The sequence below is a fragment of the Sander lucioperca genome, chromosome 2, assembly GCF_008315115.2.
Source record: "Sander lucioperca isolate FBNREF2018 chromosome 2, SLUC_FBN_1.2, whole genome shotgun sequence".
NCBI lineage: Eukaryota > Metazoa > Chordata > Actinopteri > Perciformes > Percidae > Sander > Sander lucioperca.
Window position 1 is genome coordinate 1,827,324 of NC_050174.1, and position 18,999 is coordinate 1,846,322.

Consider the following 18,999-nt stretch of genomic DNA (forward strand, 5'->3'; position numbering starts at 1 on the left):
TTTTGATTAAATCATTCTGGAGCTCTTTTTACGGTCAGAGTCTCGGTAAAATGTCCCCACCTGTAGTGCCAGTGCTGCTAGTTGACATGTGGAAGCCATTGTGCTGATGGGAAGTGTAGGCGTGAGAATCTCCTGGGACGTGGACACCGCCGACCGTCTGCTCCATCCTGTAAGAGTCTCCGAAGTGGAAGCAGCTCTGAAAGCTGCCTTGGTATTCTAGGAAATGAGGGAGGATGTTGAGGAGAAAAATAGAAGCCAGACTTGATCGACTGCCACCGGTGTCTATGGGTGATTGTTCCCAAGGTCAGTAAGCGCCTGCTCCATCCGGATGAAACTTAACGTGGATCTCAAATTATGACAATGCTATATTTGTGCTTGTGCTAACTGCGCCAGCCCCATAGTATGTAACATTTATCCCCATCGTCTCAGTTTGTACTCGGAATGGACCGCAGGAGTCATGATAATGGGAAAGCAGCCTTGCCTGGAGCGCTTTTACGCAACTCCCTGACCACAGTGTGGTTAGAGAGACGTCCATGTGTAGATCTTTACAGGGAAAACAGTGTTTAAGGCATTAGGAAAAAAGGCTCTGGAGTGACAGCTGAGCCTGCCATGTTAGGGCACTGAGAGACAGCTGAACACATGAGCCAGCATTTTGTTGGTTAATTCAGTTTAGGGAAAAGGCTTCCGGCATGTGGTTTTCCCCACTCGGTCTCTGCGACTCTAATCTCTCTCTGTCCTAAAAATGCTCTGACAGAGCCACGGGGCAGTATCGCTGCTCTAAAAGACAACTTCCTCTCTTTGAGGCCTTTCATGTGTGTCTGCTGGTATAGCAAGTGTTCAAAAAAGGACACAGGGGTGTTCTTATGTATATTCAAGTGATTTGATACAGCAAATTCCCTTATAGGAAATTATACAAGAGTACTGCTCACACTACATGTTACTGAATCGCCTGCAACGGGAACAATTTCAGGATATTAAATTGAAACGCCAATCAACATTTTTAAATTCAAGCCAAAACAGATTTCCTGATTTTTTTTTTTTACATTCAGACAGATGTCTTTAGGTCAGTCTTACCGTCGTTGGCAGACTGATGGTGGTGATAGTGAGAGTAGGGCTTGTGGTGAGGGTGGACATGCTGTTTCTCCAGAGGAGGAGGCGGCGTCCCTGTTCCCTTCATGCCTGGAGACAGGAGGGGACCCGACACCCTGGAGGAGACACAGAAAGGGCGGGTGAAATATACATTTAAACCTCTCGATCTGTTCTTCAATCCTTTCTAGATGGTCTCAATACATTTGTTAATAAAATGCTTCATCAATTGGGAAATCCTAATCAAAGCAGGAGCTAGATGTTGGCCTGCTAACCACATGATCTGACAAACCTAGCGGAGCGGTTGGTGATCTAAACACACAGGAGAAGAAACATTCCAGGTGTGTGGAAACATGGGCATACGTAATCGTCCTCCTACCACATATTATGATCTTAAGTCAACAAACAGCAGGGTGCGCATTCAAGTGCACACCCCACACGCACGCACACACACACACACACACACACACACACACACACACACACACACACACACACACACACACTGCAGGCACATTGCAGGCTTTGTGGCCTCAAGAGAAGAAATCACAATAGTGTTTACATTTATGACTTAGAATTATTAAGATGACATGTTTGTGACTTTGTGGACCCTAACGCCTGGAGAACAACGGAGGTTTCCACATTGGCTTATTTTTGGATATTAATCATTTAAATAAAGGTTTGCCATGCCATTGTATACATTTGTCATTTGATACATTGTCATTGCTATAAAGTATGCACATCAGAATTTCCATCTCAAAATCAAAGTTGTAAAAACATTAGCAAAAATGTAAAGACTCTTGCAGACATGCCACTTTTAATTCAAGTTTACTTTCATTTTATCTATCTTAGGTCTAAATCAAGGGGCAACCTCCCATGCTGAGCAGTGAGGCACATGCGGAAGTCCCAAAAACTGCAGTTTAGCGAGTGGCCACTTGAGGCTGGCTGCAGAAAGTGAATCAATTTCCATAGACCCCAATATTAAAAATGCCTAACCTTACAGCATAATTAAACATGTTTATAGCCTGGTTCAAAAAACGGTTTTGGTCTCTATAGATAAGTTTACCCTTCAGGACAACTCTGGGAGGGTGATTTGTTTTTATAACTCATCAGATTAAGATTGAAAGGTGCATGTAGTGAGACGAGGCTGCAGTTTTGCTTGATGCCCCGCGTCAGTTATCTAAAGCAAATCGACTCATTGTGTGAATTCACTTTTTTTCAACATAGTATACTATGACTTTTATTATCCCTTTTTTCGACATACTACACTATGACTTCTCTCAACATACAATACTATGGCTGTTTTATCACTTTTTTCAACATAATATACTATGACTTTTTCAAGACTTTTTACGACATACTAAGACTTTTTTATCTCTATTTTCGACATGCTATACTATGAGTTTTTTCAACATACTATACTATGACTTTTTATCAATATTTTCGACATACTATACTATGACTTTTTCAACATACGATACTATGAGTTTTTTTTCAACATACTACACTATGACTTTTTATCACTTTTTTCGACATACTATACTATGACTTTTATTATCCCCTTTTCGACAGTCTCAGTCTAGGCTGGGCCTTTTTATGTGGAGCATGTTCTTCCAGATTTTCTTTGACATACTATACTATGATTTTTTTTGACATACTATACTATGACTTTTTCATCACTTTTTTCGACATACTATACTATGACTATTTTCGACATACTATACTATGACTTTGCAATGGCTTTTTTAGACATACTATACCACGACCTTTTTCGACATACTATACTATGACTTTTTTAATCACTTTTTTCGACACGCTATACTATGACTTTTTTTTTATCACATTTTCGACATGCTATACTATGACTTTTTATCACTTTTTTCAGCATAATATACTAGGACTTCTTTCGACATACTGTACTATGACTTTTTTATCACTTTTTTCAACATGCTATACTATGACTATTTTCGACATACTATACTATGACTTTTTTGACATGCTATACTATAACATTTTTATCACTTTTTTAGACATATTATACTATGACCTTTATTATCCCGTTTTCAACATACTATACTATAACTTTTTAATTACTTTTTCGACATTATATTTTGACTTTTTTACGAAAACATAAAGTTTGTGTCATGTCAGATAGTTTAGGGTGAGTGACAGAAAGACAGAAGGTTGAGTGTTCAAATCTTATGTTTGAGGAAGTTTTGAAGTCCAATATACTAAGTGAAAGAGACGAATATGCCAAAATCATAAACTCTTCAGTCAGGTCAGATAGCTTAGAGTGATAAGACAGTGATTGCAAGCCAGAAGGTTGAGTGTTCTAATCTGTTATGTTTGAGGAAGTTTTGAGGTCCAATATACTAAGTGAAAGAGACAAATTTGCCAAAATCATTGGCTTTGAGTCAGGTCAGTTAGCTTAGTGTGATGAGAGAATGATTGGAAGACAGAAGGTTGAGTGTTCAAATCCTGTGTTCTTCAGTATGTTTTGAGGTCACATACACTGAGTGAAAGAGACAAATTTGACCAAAAACATGCCAACTGAGTTAGGTCAGATAGCTCAGAGGGGTGAAAGAATGATTAGAAGCCAGAGGACTGAGAGTTCTAATCCAGCATGGTGCAATTAGTTACAAGACCTAAATTACAGAAATGAATAATGCAAATAGATGAAGACAGTTTTGTTCCTTTCAGTCTCTCTCATCACTTTTTGTGTCAGGTCAGATAGCTTAGCTTGATAAGAGAATGATTTAAAGACAGAACATTGAGAGTTCAAATCCTACATGTTCCAAGTTCCAACAAATATGCTGAAATCATGCTTTGCATGTCAGGTCAGTTAGCTGAGGGTGATAAGAGAATGACTGAAAGACAGAAGGTTGAATGTTCAAATCCAATGTGTTTTATTAAATTTTGATAGCCGATATACTAAGTGGAAGAGACAAATTTGCCAAAAACATACTTTTCATATCAGGTTTGATAGCTTAGAGGGATAAGGGACTGATTGAAAGAGCTAAGATTGAGTGTTCAACTCCAGTATGGGGTGATTAGTTAGAAGACCTAAATTTGAAAATTGAGAATACAAATAGATAAAGTGGAGTTTTGTTCCTGTCAGTCTCTCATCACTTTTTTCGACATACTATACTATGACTTTTTATCAATATTTTCGACATGCTATACTATAACTTTTTTCAACATGCTATACTTGGACTTTTCTATCACTTTTGTTAACATACTATACTATGACTTTTTAATGGCTTTTTTCAACATGCTATACTATGACTTTTTTATCACCTTTTTCGACATACTATACTATGACTTTTTCATCACCTTTTTGACATACTGTACTATGACATTTTTATCACTTTTTTTCGACATACTATACTGTGACTTTTTCATCACTTTTTTGACATACTGTACTATGACTTTTTCATCTCCTTTTTCGACATGCTGTACTATGACTTTATCACTATTTTCGACATACTATACTATGGCTTTTATCACTTTTTTTGTACATGCTATACTATGACTATTTTCGACAAGCTCATACTATGACTTTTTTATCACTTTTTTCAACATACTATACTAAGACTTTTTTTATAACTTTTTTCGTCATGCTATACTATGACTATTTTTGACATACTATACTATGACTTTGCAATGGCTTTTTTAGACATACTATAACACAACCTTTTTCGACATACTATACTATGACTTTTTTATAATTTTTTTCGACATGCTATACTATCACTAATTTCGACATGCTATACTATGACTTCTTTCGACGTGCTGTACTATGACTAATTTATGACTTTTTTCGACATACTATACTATGACTTTTTTCGACATACTGTACTAGGACTTTTTTATTACTTTTTTCAACATGCTATACTATGACTTCTTTCGACGTGCTATACTATGACTTTTTTAATCACTTTTTTTTACATACTATACTATGACTTTTTCGACATACTAAACTATGATTTTTTTTATCACTTTTTTTCGACATACTATACTATGACTTTTTTTTTTAAATATTTTCAACCTAGTATACTATGACTTTTTCATCACTTTTTTGACAAACTGTACTATGACTTTTTCATCTCTTTTTTCCACATGCTATAATATGACCTTTCTGTCACTTGTTTCGACATGCTATACTATGACTTTTTTATCACTTTTTTCAACATACTATACTATGACTTTTTTTCGAAATGCTATACTATGACTTTTCTATCACTTTTTTTGACCTACTATAATATACTGTGACTTTTTTCACTTTTTTTGACATACTTTACTATGACTTTTTTATCAATATTTTCAACATAGTATACTATGACTTTTCAATGGCTTTTTTCGACATACTATACTATGACCTTTTTTAACATACTATACTATGACTTTTTTTATCACTTTTTTCGACACGCTATACTATCACTAATTTCGACATGCTATACTATAACTTTTTTATCACGTTTTCGACATGCTATACTATGACTTTTTATCACATTTTTGACATGGTATACTATGACTTTTTATCACTTTTTTCGACATACTATACTATGACTTTTTTATCACTTTTTTTGACATACTATACTATGACTTTTTGACACACTATATACTATGACTTTTTTTAGCACTTTTTTCAACATACTATACTATGACTTTTTTTAACATACTATACTATGACTTTTTTTTATCACTTTTTTCAACATGCTTATTCATTACTTTTTTCGACATACTATACAATGACTTTTTTCGACATGCTATACTATGACTTTTTTAATCACTTTTTTTTACATATGCTAGGACTATTTTCAACATACTATACTATGACTTTTTTATCACTTTTTTTCGACATACTATACTATGACTTTTTCATCACTTTTTTGACATATTGTACTATGACTTTTTCATCTCCTTTTTCGACATGCTGTACTATGACTTTTTTATCACTTTTTTCGACATACTATACTATGACTATTTTCGACAAGCTCATACTATGACTTTTTTATCACTTTTTTCGACATACTTTACTATGACTTTTTTATCACTTTATTTGTACATGTTATACTATGACTATTTTCGACAAGCTCATACTATGACTTTTTTATCATTTTTTTTGACCTACTATACTATACTGTGACTTTTTTTACTTTTTTTGACATACTTTACTATGACTTTTTTATCAATATTTTCAACATAGTATACTATGACTTTTCAATGGCTTTTTTCGACATACTATACTATGACCTTTTTCAACATACTATACTATGACTTTTTATCACTTTTTTCGACACGCTATACTATCACTAATTTCGACATGCTATACTATGACTTTTTATCACTTTTTTCAACATACTATACTATGACTTCTTTCGACATACTATACTATGACTTTTTTATCACTTTTTTCAACATACTATACTATGACCTTTTTCAACATACTATACTATGACTTTTTTCGACATGCTATACTATGACTTTTTTCGACATGCTATACTATGACTTTTCTATCACGTTTTTCGACATACTATACTATGACTTTTTTGTCACTTTTTTCAACATGCTATACTATGACTTTTTATCACTTTTTCCGACATACTATACTATGACTTTTTATTACTTTTTTCGACATACTATACTATGACGTTTTTCGACATACTATACTATGACTTTTCTATCACTTTCTTCGACATATTATACTATGACTTCGTCAGGACAGCTAAATATGAAAGGGGAGAGATAGATGTACAGTAGCTGCCTGAGCAAATGAAACATTAGCTGGCTTCTAATGTTAACATGGCATAAGTCTGAATTTAATCACTATAAAGGAATAGTTTGGTATTTTCAGAAATACTCTAGTATAACTCCCAGGCTAGTCTTCATGCTATAAGAGTTATTTAATGTGCGTCTTGTTCACACACATACTATACAATGACTTTTTTCGACATGCAACACTATGACTTTTTTATCACTTATTTCAACATGCTTATTTATTACTTTTTTGGACATACTATGCAATGACTTTTTTCGACATGCTATACTATGACTTTTTTAATCACTTTTTTGACATACTATACTATCACTTTTTTCGACATGCTATACTATGACTTTTTTCGACATGCTATACTATGACTTTTCTATCACTTTTTTCGACATACTATACAATTACTTTTTTATCACTTTTTTCAACATACTATACTATAACTTTTTCGACATGCTATACTATGACTTTTCTATCACTGTTTTCGATATACTATACTATGACTTATTTATCACTTTTTTCGACATCCTATACTATGACTTTTTTGTCACTTTTTTCGACATGCTATACTATGACTTTTTAATACTTTTTTCGACATACTATACAATTACTTTTTTATCACTTTTTTCAACATACTATACTATAACTTTTCTATCACTTTTTTTGACATATTATACTATGACTTCGTCAGCTAAATATGAAAGGGGAGAGATAGACGTACAGTATCTGCCTGAGCAAATGAAACATGAGTGGGCTTCTGTTAACATGGCACAAGTCTGAATTTAATCACTAAAGGAATAGTTTGGTATTTTCAGAAATACTCTAGTATAACTCTCCAGGCTAGTCTTCATGCTATAAGAGTTATTTAATGCGCGTCTTGTTCACACCTTCATAAGATCACGGTGACATATTTAGCCAGGAGCAGTAAGAACCACTTAAACGTTAAATGTGAAAGTTAACAAGAAACTGAAAAAGACCATCAATCTAATTACTTAATGTTGTACACTTGACATTAACTTAAAGTAACGGCAACATGGTCCAAATCCAGACTGATAGCCAACAGACCGGCATTTAAAAACAGAGCTGGCCAATCACCTTCCCAAATACTCAACAGCTACTTAGTACCCTCTCAAGACTGCATATCAGGAATGCCAACACAAACTGCTGCTGTGTTACTATGCACCACTGTGCTGTGGAAGCATATGGTTTGCACTAAGCGCTATATGAATGTGATGACAGAGTGTTGCTGGAGGCAGCCGAGCCCTCAGATGACTGCTCACTGCTGGCCTGGCTGGAGCCAACTATATGACCTACCGCTCCATGCATGAGGGACGTCCCACCCAGTACTCAGTAGCTGGCAGTGGCTTTGTGAAGGGCATTTGGCAGAGCGCGGCCGATGAAGGAAGATGGTAAACCATGTGAAATGAAAGTGCGAGAAGCTGCGGCGCGTTCTTGCCTCCATGCTGAATTTATTTAACATTACAGAGCTGTAGGACATAGCTTAGGCCCCCAGTGTTTCTGACTTCATCAATTGAGATCATCGTGAAAATGTAATACTCTTTTTTACTCTTTATAAGAGAGGTCACAATTTTGCTCCTATATTTCTTCCTTTTGTTTGCCTGTCTCACAAACACATGAATGGATCCCATGAAATGTGGGGGACAGATAGACCTTGAGCCAATGAACACATGATGATATGTCATTGGTCATCTAAGGGCATTTTCACACCTACCTCATTTGGTCTGGACTTTCGGACTTTTCAGTTTGGTCCGAACCAAAATTGCAGGTGAGAAAGTTGCCTCGGACCACGGTCCAGATCAAAAGACCACATTTTGGTCCAATCAAAAGAGGTGGTCTCAGTCCCGACCAAACTGAACCATGGTTCATTCGTTTACAGTATGAAAACACTTTTTGGATGGTTCAGACTTTCGAACCAATTACAGAAAGTTAGGCAACTACGTACCATAGAAGAAGAAGAACAACCCGGAAACCCCCCCCCGCTAGAACAAGATGAAAAAAACTACGAGAACGTACATTTCTCGCGAGTACTGTGCTTGTAGTTGGTGCTGCGCTTGCAGTTGGTGCTGACGTTGTTGCTGCTGGTAGTAATACCATAATAACGTAATGGGGATTTGCTCATTCATTTGTTCATTCATTTTCATTCATACGGAAAAGACTACCTGCCAAAAAATGCCAAAATGACAACACGCCAATGTCAGACGAACGCCCGTCTACTCACCAATCAAAGGGAGACGCAACACACGTACGTGGTGACGACACGCCATAGGTATGTCATGGAAAGTTCTTTAGTGCGCTAGCAAAATCACTATGTGAAACCAAAAAGAACAGGATCAAATGTATACAATGTAACTAAACACGAACGTTGGTGACAATGCCCTAAATCTGGGATTTCTATTATCCAGTGGTGGAAAGTAACTCAGGACATTTACTTAAAAGCTGTACCTACTGTAAGTACAGTTTTGAGGTACGTTACTTGAGTACTTCTATTTTATACAACTCTATGTTTCTACTCCACTAAATATCAGAGGGAAACTACTTTTTACTCCATTCAATTCATTGACAGCTTATGAAATATGATGTATTCTTGAAGATTGAACTACCCAACGTTATATAAAGTAGTAAAATAAGCTAACCAGCTAAATAATCAGTAATAATAATCCAACAATGCAATATAACATGGAGAGAGGCCATTTTGCCACCTAATGAAGACTTTTACTTTACATATCTTAAGTACATTTTGCTACCAATACTTTTCACTACTCAAGTAAAAACACTTTTACTTATGATGGGATATTTTTATAATGTGGAATTGCTGGTATGTCAAAGATCTAAATGCTTCAGACACAACTGCTAATTACTAACTTTGAAAAAAAAGAGGGACTCTCCATATCTCACATATTGCAGAATTAACATTAACATGTAGGTGATGCAGTAGGACTGAAGCATTTGGGAGAAACAGCTGGGTAACACAATTGTTCTCCTTTGAAGGTTTTTGGTCTACTACTCATCGACATGTTCATCTGGGTATTAAATTTAGGTGTTTGATCATATATGGACTGCACTTAACCACCATGTCCATCTCTACAAAACTGAGGAAGCTTGTGTGGCACCTTGTGTTAGCCCAGCTCTGGAAAAGCTAGCTGTTAGCGAGCGTGGCTAATCCATGGGTTGGCACTGGCCCAGTGCGTGGCCATGTGTTCCTTTCAGAGAGCAGCATTCCCCCAGGAGCTGCTGTCAGCACAAACTCAGGAAACAGTTATACTGTTCATATTTTTACAAGCTGCCTCTATGTGCAGCTAAAGTGAATCATAAGCTAATCACTGCCAGCTGCCCCCGGCCCTGCTCATGGTCTCTAGCTTGCTAGCAACTCAGGCTCAAGGTATGAGGGGAATCTTTCATATGTCACGTTAATCTCTCCCCCGATATTCATCTTCACTGACCATCCTGCACTAGTGCTTTTTCCAGCCAGCCCACCCACTCCTGTCCCACTGCAATGAAAGGGAGATTTGACCGCTGACCTGTTGATTCCTGGTTGAGTTGGAGGGGATTTTAAGGTGAGGCGATCAGATTGATGGACTAAATTTAATAAATATTCAGAAGGTTTAGAGGTCAGAGAGAGTGTGGACAGATGTGTAAAATACCCTTGTGTCCTGTCTACTATAACAGATGAATGTGACCAGTGCTTGAAGTGGAAAAAAAAGGTGCCGGTACTCTCTTGCATTGGCAAATCATTATGACATTTGAGATTTCTACAGTGAAAAACCAAACTTGGAGATATTGCTGGTACAACAACAATTTATTGTTATTTATTAACAACATAAATGTATGTATTTATTTAAACAAGTTGTGTGTGTGTGTGTGTGTGTGTGTGTGTGTGTGTGTGTGTGTGTGTGTGTGTGTGTGTGTGATTCTCTTGACAGCTTTAGTCCTCTCTCTGTCTGGCCAGCAAGTGACAGGATGCTGCTACATGTTTTGCAGCCTAGTTTGTTATCTTTAAAAATGAGCCAGCTGTTCGTGGAGCAAAAATACATAACTTGGTCCCTTGACCAACAGTCAGGCCATCCATGTATTTCGTTACTCACGTTATTGTTGACGTCGGTGTCATTGACAAAGGTAACGTTAAGGTTGGTAGCTGCAGACTCCTGATTAACGCTAGCTGTTCCGCTCACATCAACATTAACGTTAGTTTGAAGCTCATGAATCGTACCTGATGTTTCTGGTTGGATTTGGACCTCTGTTGATATGTCTGGTTCTTTTAGTACCTTTCTGAAGCCAGGCTAACATAACAACTTACAAACTCGACACACTTCTTTTTAGTTTCTAGGTTTTCAGCAGTGAAAAATCTGTTACGGTCAGGCTGCAGGCATCAGACAGCTTTTCCGAACTGAGGTAAGTCACGTAGTGCCCTCTGGGTAGTGTAGTTTATGTAACATTAGGGTCAATCTCTCTAACACTGACGCTTTCTCTGTCAGTGGTAGAGTACTGGCTACATGCGAGAAGTAGCGGTACGCAAGAAAAAGTGCAGGTATGTTTAAGAGTAAAATGTAGAAGTGCCGGTACTGCGTACCGGTGAGTACTAAACACATTACTCCACTCCTTAAACAACTGCACTGGCTCCCTGTCCAATACCGTATTGGCTTTAAGATTCTTCTTCTCACCTTTAAAGCCCTCCATAATCTCGCTCCTCCATACCTCTCTAAACTCCTTCAGCCCTATGCTCCATCCTGAACACTCCAATCCTCCTCTTCCTCACTGCTTTCCACTCCTTCTGCCCGCCTGTCCAGAATGGGGTTTAGAGCCTTCAGCCATTCTGCTCCTCGCTTTTGGAACTCCCTCCCGCTATCCATCCGTACCATAAACCGCACCTTTTAAAATAATGGATAGATTGCTTTATTTTAATTTTTGTATCTCAATCTTTTAAATGTGTTTGTTTTAATTATATTTGCCTTTTTAACTGTATTTTTTTGCTTGTTTTAACTGTAAGGTGACCTTGAGTGCTATGAAAGGCGCCCATAAATAAAATGTATTGTTATTATTATTATTATTATTATTACCTGCCCACTTCGAGCACTGGATGTGACCTTTATTGCATGACGATAGTGGAGAAGAGGGATGTGATGAGCTAGAAGGTTTATAAGACCTCATTCTTTGCTCACTGCGAGAACACAGCTTAGTGACTTTGACTTGAGTGGCCAGTAAATGTTTCTGTGAGTAATATGGGAACGCTGATGTCATTCTGGGAATACGTTTTGATTCAGCACAGAAGTTCATGACTAAACACCGATCTTACAACAAGAAGATGAAAAGGACTTCCAACTTGGACTGTTTGCTGCCCTGAAGCCACACAAGTCCAGACAAAATGACTTGTGTTCATGTATGCGGACACGGACGTTGACTGCGACCATTGTTCAGAAACATTACTTCATGTTGATGTACTCTTGTGTTAAAGAGAAGCTGCCCTTGGAGTCTGGGCTCTTTGTACTGAGGCATGATGGGATGGAAAGAAACCTAAAGATTCATGAGCAGTCCTGCTCTGCTCCTCGTTCATCTTCCTCCACCTGAAGCTAACTGTCCCACTAGAGAGCGAGGATCAGACCCTGTCCTCCACAGACCCTACATTCTCCACAAACACCCTCTGCCTCGCCTCTCATCTCTCCGACCATTAAGCCCCTCTGATGAATGACTGGGGCTTTTTTGGCGCAGATCGGTGGGAACACTTCTGGTTCTGGTTAGCAAGCTAAAGCTGTGCTTGAGAGACAGACTACAGCATCCTGGCTAAAGCTAATCTAAAGCTAAGCCATCCCTGCAGGCCCCAGTGTGAAGAGCACAGCCATGGCTTGGGATATATTTTGGGGCCCCGAAAGCTCCCCGTTAGTCCCAGAAAAAGATAACTGCCCTCAACACAAAGGATCCATCTTTAATCACAGTCCTTCCCAGAGGAATTTGACAGTAAGTCACCCAAATCTTTTCTGTGAGTTAACCGTTTGTGTTGACGGGTTAATTGAAGACTACACATTAATAACCGAGCACCACAAAATGAGTATGTCATGATACTGTCATGAGCGACGACCTCAAAAATGTTTCTGTTCGGGCTGTGAGACTGACACTCGTTCTGGATCATTGTAGAATGATAATGGCTGGAAGACAGAGAGTGTGGAGTTACGAGCCGTGAACGTCCCCCTTCAGAGCAGGAACTCTTAATGTAGCTCTGTGCCGCCACTCTAATTCAATTAGCCTGTGTCAATCACTGCTGAGGTATCAAACCACCTCAGACTAATATTTGCAGAGGGGCTCTAATATCAATACGCAGGTAAAAGCTGTAGACTCTCCCCTCCGCAATTATATAACCACATATGGCTGAGGCAGTGAATGACAACATTTACCACCCATCTCTCTGTGAGCACAGGCCGCCATGATCGAACAGTCATCTCTATGAGAGAGGCCCTACAGACACATTCTCACTCACACAAGCACTCGTGCCATGCCGATCGCCAAATGTATTTAAACTGGCATATTTTAATATTAGCTTCAGAAAAATGACACTGGTATTTATAAAGTAAAAAGAGTCTAAATGGCCCATTTGAGCCAGAGTAAACACATTTAGCTATGAGGTCAGAGGCTGCCACACTAGAGGCAGGTTAGTTTGATAATTTTGTCAAAATGTTTAATGTCCTGCTAAACCGTTTGGGAAAAACAAGTGTGGGGCTGATATTGACTTTGGCAGCAGCCTGTATACTCAAGGCTTTAAACATGTAAATCAAATGCTCCATCTTCAGGCAAATGTGAGTAGACGTTTCATGCCTGGCTGCTTGTACTGCAGGTCCCCTGCCACAACTCGCTTTTTGACTCCTCACCCCACCCTCGGTCCACACTGTGTGATGAACAGATATGGCACTACAGTATGTGTGTGTGTTCATTTATGGCTGCTTTTAGGTCACACATCTTGATTTGATGAAATCTGTAAATTTGGAAATTGCTGCAGTTTTAATGCATTGTCATCACGTCACAAGTATGTAGGAGCTTAAGGTGGGGAAGGAACACGGGAGATTACTTATTTGGCATAATAGGCACTTAAATTACATATGTTAGGAAAAAGGGGATTCTCACTGCCAACCAATCACCTTTTCACACACACACACACACACACAATGTTCAGATGTTCCTCATCAAGCACCCAAAGGAACAGACCCACGTCTCACATCCAATAATGTCACCCTGCCTGTGTAACCGCTGTTACAGCATCCCCTACTCAGGTCCTTTTCACTTTCCATTTCTCTCCTCGTGCTGGTAATTGTGCATGCTGCAGAGAAGGAGGCACTGAAACCGCAACGTAATTTCGACAGCGTTCTCCTCCTGCTTTCAAGGCTTGAAACAACACATCACCTTCCAGATGCTTCCAGGCCGACCTGGCGTCTCTGAGTGGCGCTCGGACGTTTACATCTAGACGGTTTTGCCACACCGGCCTGCTGCACTGTTTGTGCTGGAAATCGAGCAGTCTGCTGTGCCTCACACCCCAATCACATGCAATCATGTGTGTTTCCTGGATAACTATATGTAAACTCCTCTCACTCACACATACGGAGTACAAATGCATGCACAGCTCTTAGAGTAAGAAAGGCATCAAACCTCATTCTGTCATGCGCCTATGCTGTATACACTCCCATAAAAGTGTATATACACATACAGACACCCATAGAGCAGACCACAGAATTAAAAGAAAGCATGTTTACGTAACACGATAACTTTTGTAACACAGGGTTTACGATGCTTGATTCCATCCACTCTTTCTCAATGTTATTAAACTGTAAAAGACTGTTTTCCTTTTCTACCTCCCTGGTTTTCGGCACATTGTTTAGTACAGTACACACTGTGCCTCCTGACGACACCCGGGTTCTGTAGCTCTGCTGGCTCTGGAGGGAAATCATGCGCACTAATAGGAAACATGCTGTGCCTCACTCACGCATGCATGCACACACACACACACACACACACACACACACACACACACACACACACACACACACACACACACACAGGTTTGTGGCACTATCTTTGTGGGGACCCGTCATTGACATAATGCATTCCCTAGCCCCTTACCCTAACCTTAACCATCACAACTAAATGCCTAACCTTAACCCTTACCCTCACCCTAACCATAACCTAATTCTAACCCTAATCCTACAACCATGTCTTAACCCTCAAACAGCCCTTTAGCCCCACAAAGCTGTCGGGACCCCACAAGTATACTGGACTCCCGGTTTTTGGACCCCACGAATATAGTTAAACAAGCCCACACACACACACACACACACACACACACACACACACACACACACACACACACACACACACACACACACACACACACACACACACGCACACACTTGGATACTCTCTAATATCTAAAGTAAGAGGTAGCTTTCTAAAACTGTTTCAATACAACAATCCATGTATTCTCGTTACAGTCAATACATTTCTTCATTACATTTACAAGAAATTTAAAACAGGATCGAATAGATTAATTTTCTTCTATCCCAAAGATGTAGCAATACTGGCACACTTACGAAATCATACTAAATTCAGATTTATTGCTTTCTCTTTTGAAGTATCCCCAGTTGAACTTATTTTCACAATTATCTGGAAGAAGCATCATCTTTTAAGATGGCATAATTTAATGCAGGACATTACAGACAAATCAAGTGTCTGATTGTCTGTAAAACAATTCAAACGAGTAGATTTGTACAATGGGAATTGTTTGGTAATGTTCTCTGTTTTCAAATGTGTTGGTTCATGTCATTTGAGGATAAAACAGCTCACAACATAAACACCAAACGATGATCCTATCACAGTTTACTCTCATTAAAGTGTGAATCATGTCCGGCCAAGTAGTTTGGTCATCGCGCTGATGCTGTCCTATCCAGTGGAGATGGGGGACCTTATGAACACCAAGTCCAGTGCCAGAAATAAAGCTGGTGATGTGTCACATTGACCCTGTGGTGACCAGCACAGCCCCTCTTCCCACGAGGGATGTCTTTAGGGGTTGTGGAGTTGAGTTTCTTTCCAACAAAACAACCAAATGGGTTTGTCAGCAGGACTGAGAGGCTTAACCTAACATGATCTAACTGGGTTGGCCCTGCAGATCTGCCTTGATTCAGGATGATAAATAGGTGAAAAACAATGGAAGCACAGTGGGTCAAAATCAGCATGAGGATCATAATACTATCAGCAGGAAGTATAGAGGAAGAAAGTTCAACTGACCTGTGTGTGTTTGTATAGTTATACGCATACTTACATGTCAATGTGTGAAAATGGTAAATGTATTCTGTTTTGTTTGAGACAAAGTGTTCATGTTCTTGCCCTATCCATTGAGTGTTCAGCTAGAGACCAGACTGTGATGTCACAGAGGCTGACCAGAAGAAGTTTTGGTCATGAGACAGGACTGTGATATGACTGTTCGTTGAATTTTCCACTCATTAATCGGGAAATATACACGTTAACTAGGTTTAATATTTCCTGTCTCTGCCTACTTTAATAGGGACAGAGTAAATATGATGCATCTCCAAAGCTGAATACATCCATGAAGGACTCACCCGTCTCTTGTGCCGTCCATGGCAGCCAGTGGGGACAGGTGATGAGGGCTGCCAAGGTCCCGGTCCAGTCTGTGTTGTCGGGAGGGCAAGTCCGTGGTGGAGACGGAGGTGGAGTTGGGGGTAGGGGAGAGGAGATCCACTGAGGCACTGTGATGGGGGGTGCTGGAGCCAGGGTACAGGCCTGAAAGACAAACAAAGCTAATTCAGTAAATGTGCCAAATAAACTCTAGGGCCCTGCGCTCCATCTTTCCTTTGAGCAAATTAAAAGCCATTTCATGGCAACAGGATTTTGTTTTGACAACCTTCATCCAATCAGAGAGCTTTGTAAAAGAAAATGTTCTGTGTTTGCGCTGTTTGTAATTTAGGGTACATTGTTTTGTGCTGCCGCGGGGATTGGCCTTGTTCGTCCTTTCAGCTGTTTGTTCTTAATACACAATAATAAACTAAAATGTTACATGTGTGTGAACGGTGACTTAAAACAGTAGGGAATTTAAAAGGGGGAATAGGGTTACTGTATAGCCTCTGTTTTGTGTGTTTGTGCACGCTGCCGCTCACGTTTATAGTTATGTGAGTACATGTAGATGTATATGCCATGTATTTCTGCATGTGCACATATGTATGTACATTGTACTGTATCAATGTCTTTTTTTAAAACGTCTTACACACTGCTGGAAACGTGCAGAATAAAAGAAAATAGTATCATTTCCTGACTCTGTTCCAAAATGTCCAATATGTCTTTCGCTATTCAATCATTGAGTATTTGTAAATCATATTTGATTAACATTTTGTTGACACAGTGGACTGTGGGGGGTTGCATTATTTTCTCCTGAAGCTGGCTGCATGTTGCCAACTTTTCTACTGCTTCAAGCTGTGGACTTCAATCAAACACTGATCCATTTTTCCTATTCAGAATGCAAACTAAGGCTGCAATTAATAATTCTTTTTATTCTTAGTGAAAAATGGCCATAATAGATTTCCAATGCCCAAGTCGATATCTTAAAATGTCATGTTTTGTCTGAACTATAGCCCAAAACCCAAAAGTAGTAATTTTGCAGTCGTATAAAACTGGGAAAATAAGTATACTCCTATCACTAGGACCCCCTTTTACCATCTAGGCAACATTTCTAGAATAAGACCAATGCTATCAATGCATGATGCTGAAATACTAATTCATGCATTTGTCTAATCAAGACTCAATTACTGCAATGCGCTGTTCTCAGCTCTCCCTGCCTGTACGACCAAAAGTCTCCAGCTCATACAAAATGAGGCAGCCCGAGTTTTGACAATGTAGCCACATTTCACCAGTTCTGGCAGCTCTACATTGGTTACCTGTGCAAGCCAGGGCTGATTTTAAAGTTCTTCTTTTGACTTATAAAGCCCTAAAAAGACTTGCGCCTGCCTACCTAAGTGAGCTACTTACACCATATATCCCAGCACGCCCCCTGTGTTCTATGGATGCTGGTCTCCTGAACATCCCAAATATAAAAAAAAGATCAGCTGGTCACCTGGGCCCTCCCTCTGGAATGGTCTTCCATCCAACATTAGGGAGGCAGGGTCAGTGCATATTTTTAAATCCAGACTTAAAACATTTCTTTATTCAAATCATTATGGACATGTTTTAAATCCATAACCTTTGAACCCTTGTTTTATTGTTTATTTTATTATGCACTATCCTTCGTTGTTTTATTTAATGTTTTAACAATTTTAACCTGTGGTGTTCAAATTATATTCTTTTGTGTTGTTAATTTTATATTTAATTTTGCCTTTATATGGGGTAAATTGTAAATTGTAATTGTAAATTGTCAATTTTTGTTGTGAAGTGTTCTGAGACCATGGTCCATGGTGATAATTCACATTGTGCATGTTGTCTACCAGTCTTTGGAGCTGCACTTGTACATATCGGTCAACAGATCCTCTGTAAAACATCTGACCTTTCCATCAGCTGCCTTGACAAGTTTCCACTGGTTTAATCTGAAAATGTTACTCCAGAGAGAGATGAGAAATCATAGTGAAATCAAGAACTAGACACCGATTCTTGTTAAGAGAGCTTATACTGGATCTCCACTTGTTCGCCCAACACAATAAATCTACTCTCTCCACCTTTCTGCTCCGTTTGTCTGATTTCTTTCCCAGCATCCACAAGGAGAGTGGCGCGCTGACTGTCTTGAGAAGTTCACCAGCAACGAGAGGAGAGGACAGGAGGAGATGAAAGGAAGGGAAAAGATCGGTGCTCCTGGTTTTGCCGTTTCCAGGCCCAGCTGTTCTCAAGTGGAAGCATGCCGGGGCCTGATCTGACAGCACTCTGAAATGGTTACAAGCTTGATTCATTACCCCCAAATCATCAATCACAGACCTTAAATGTTTTCCCCTTTAGCCCCAACATCTGCTACCAGACCGGCAAAATAGTCGACAAATAATGGCTGTGATTGCCTCAATTTCATCACTAGTTCCTTGTGGAGGGAGAGTGAGAGGATCTGATGGCACTCTTTACTGGTTAGTAGAGGATTATGTTCTGAAGATGTTGTTTATTGG

General features: G+C 39.0%; 1 protein-coding gene across 2 annotated transcripts in view; it reads right to left on the reverse strand.

The window, feature by feature from the left end:
• Positions 1-18,999, reverse strand: part of LOC116063262 (zinc finger protein GLIS1) — a 78,196-nt gene that overhangs the window by 945 nt on the left and 58,252 nt on the right. For both annotated transcript variants that reach the window (XM_036008505.1, XM_031318145.2), the window contains exons 8-10: positions 16,468-16,648; positions 1,075-1,205; positions 61-216 (exon numbers count right to left, since the gene is read on the reverse strand). In XM_036008505.1, coding sequence (XP_035864398.1) covers positions 61-216; positions 1,075-1,205; positions 16,468-16,648 — 468 coding nt within the window. The remainder of the gene's footprint in view (positions 1-60; positions 217-1,074; positions 1,206-16,467; positions 16,649-18,999) is intronic.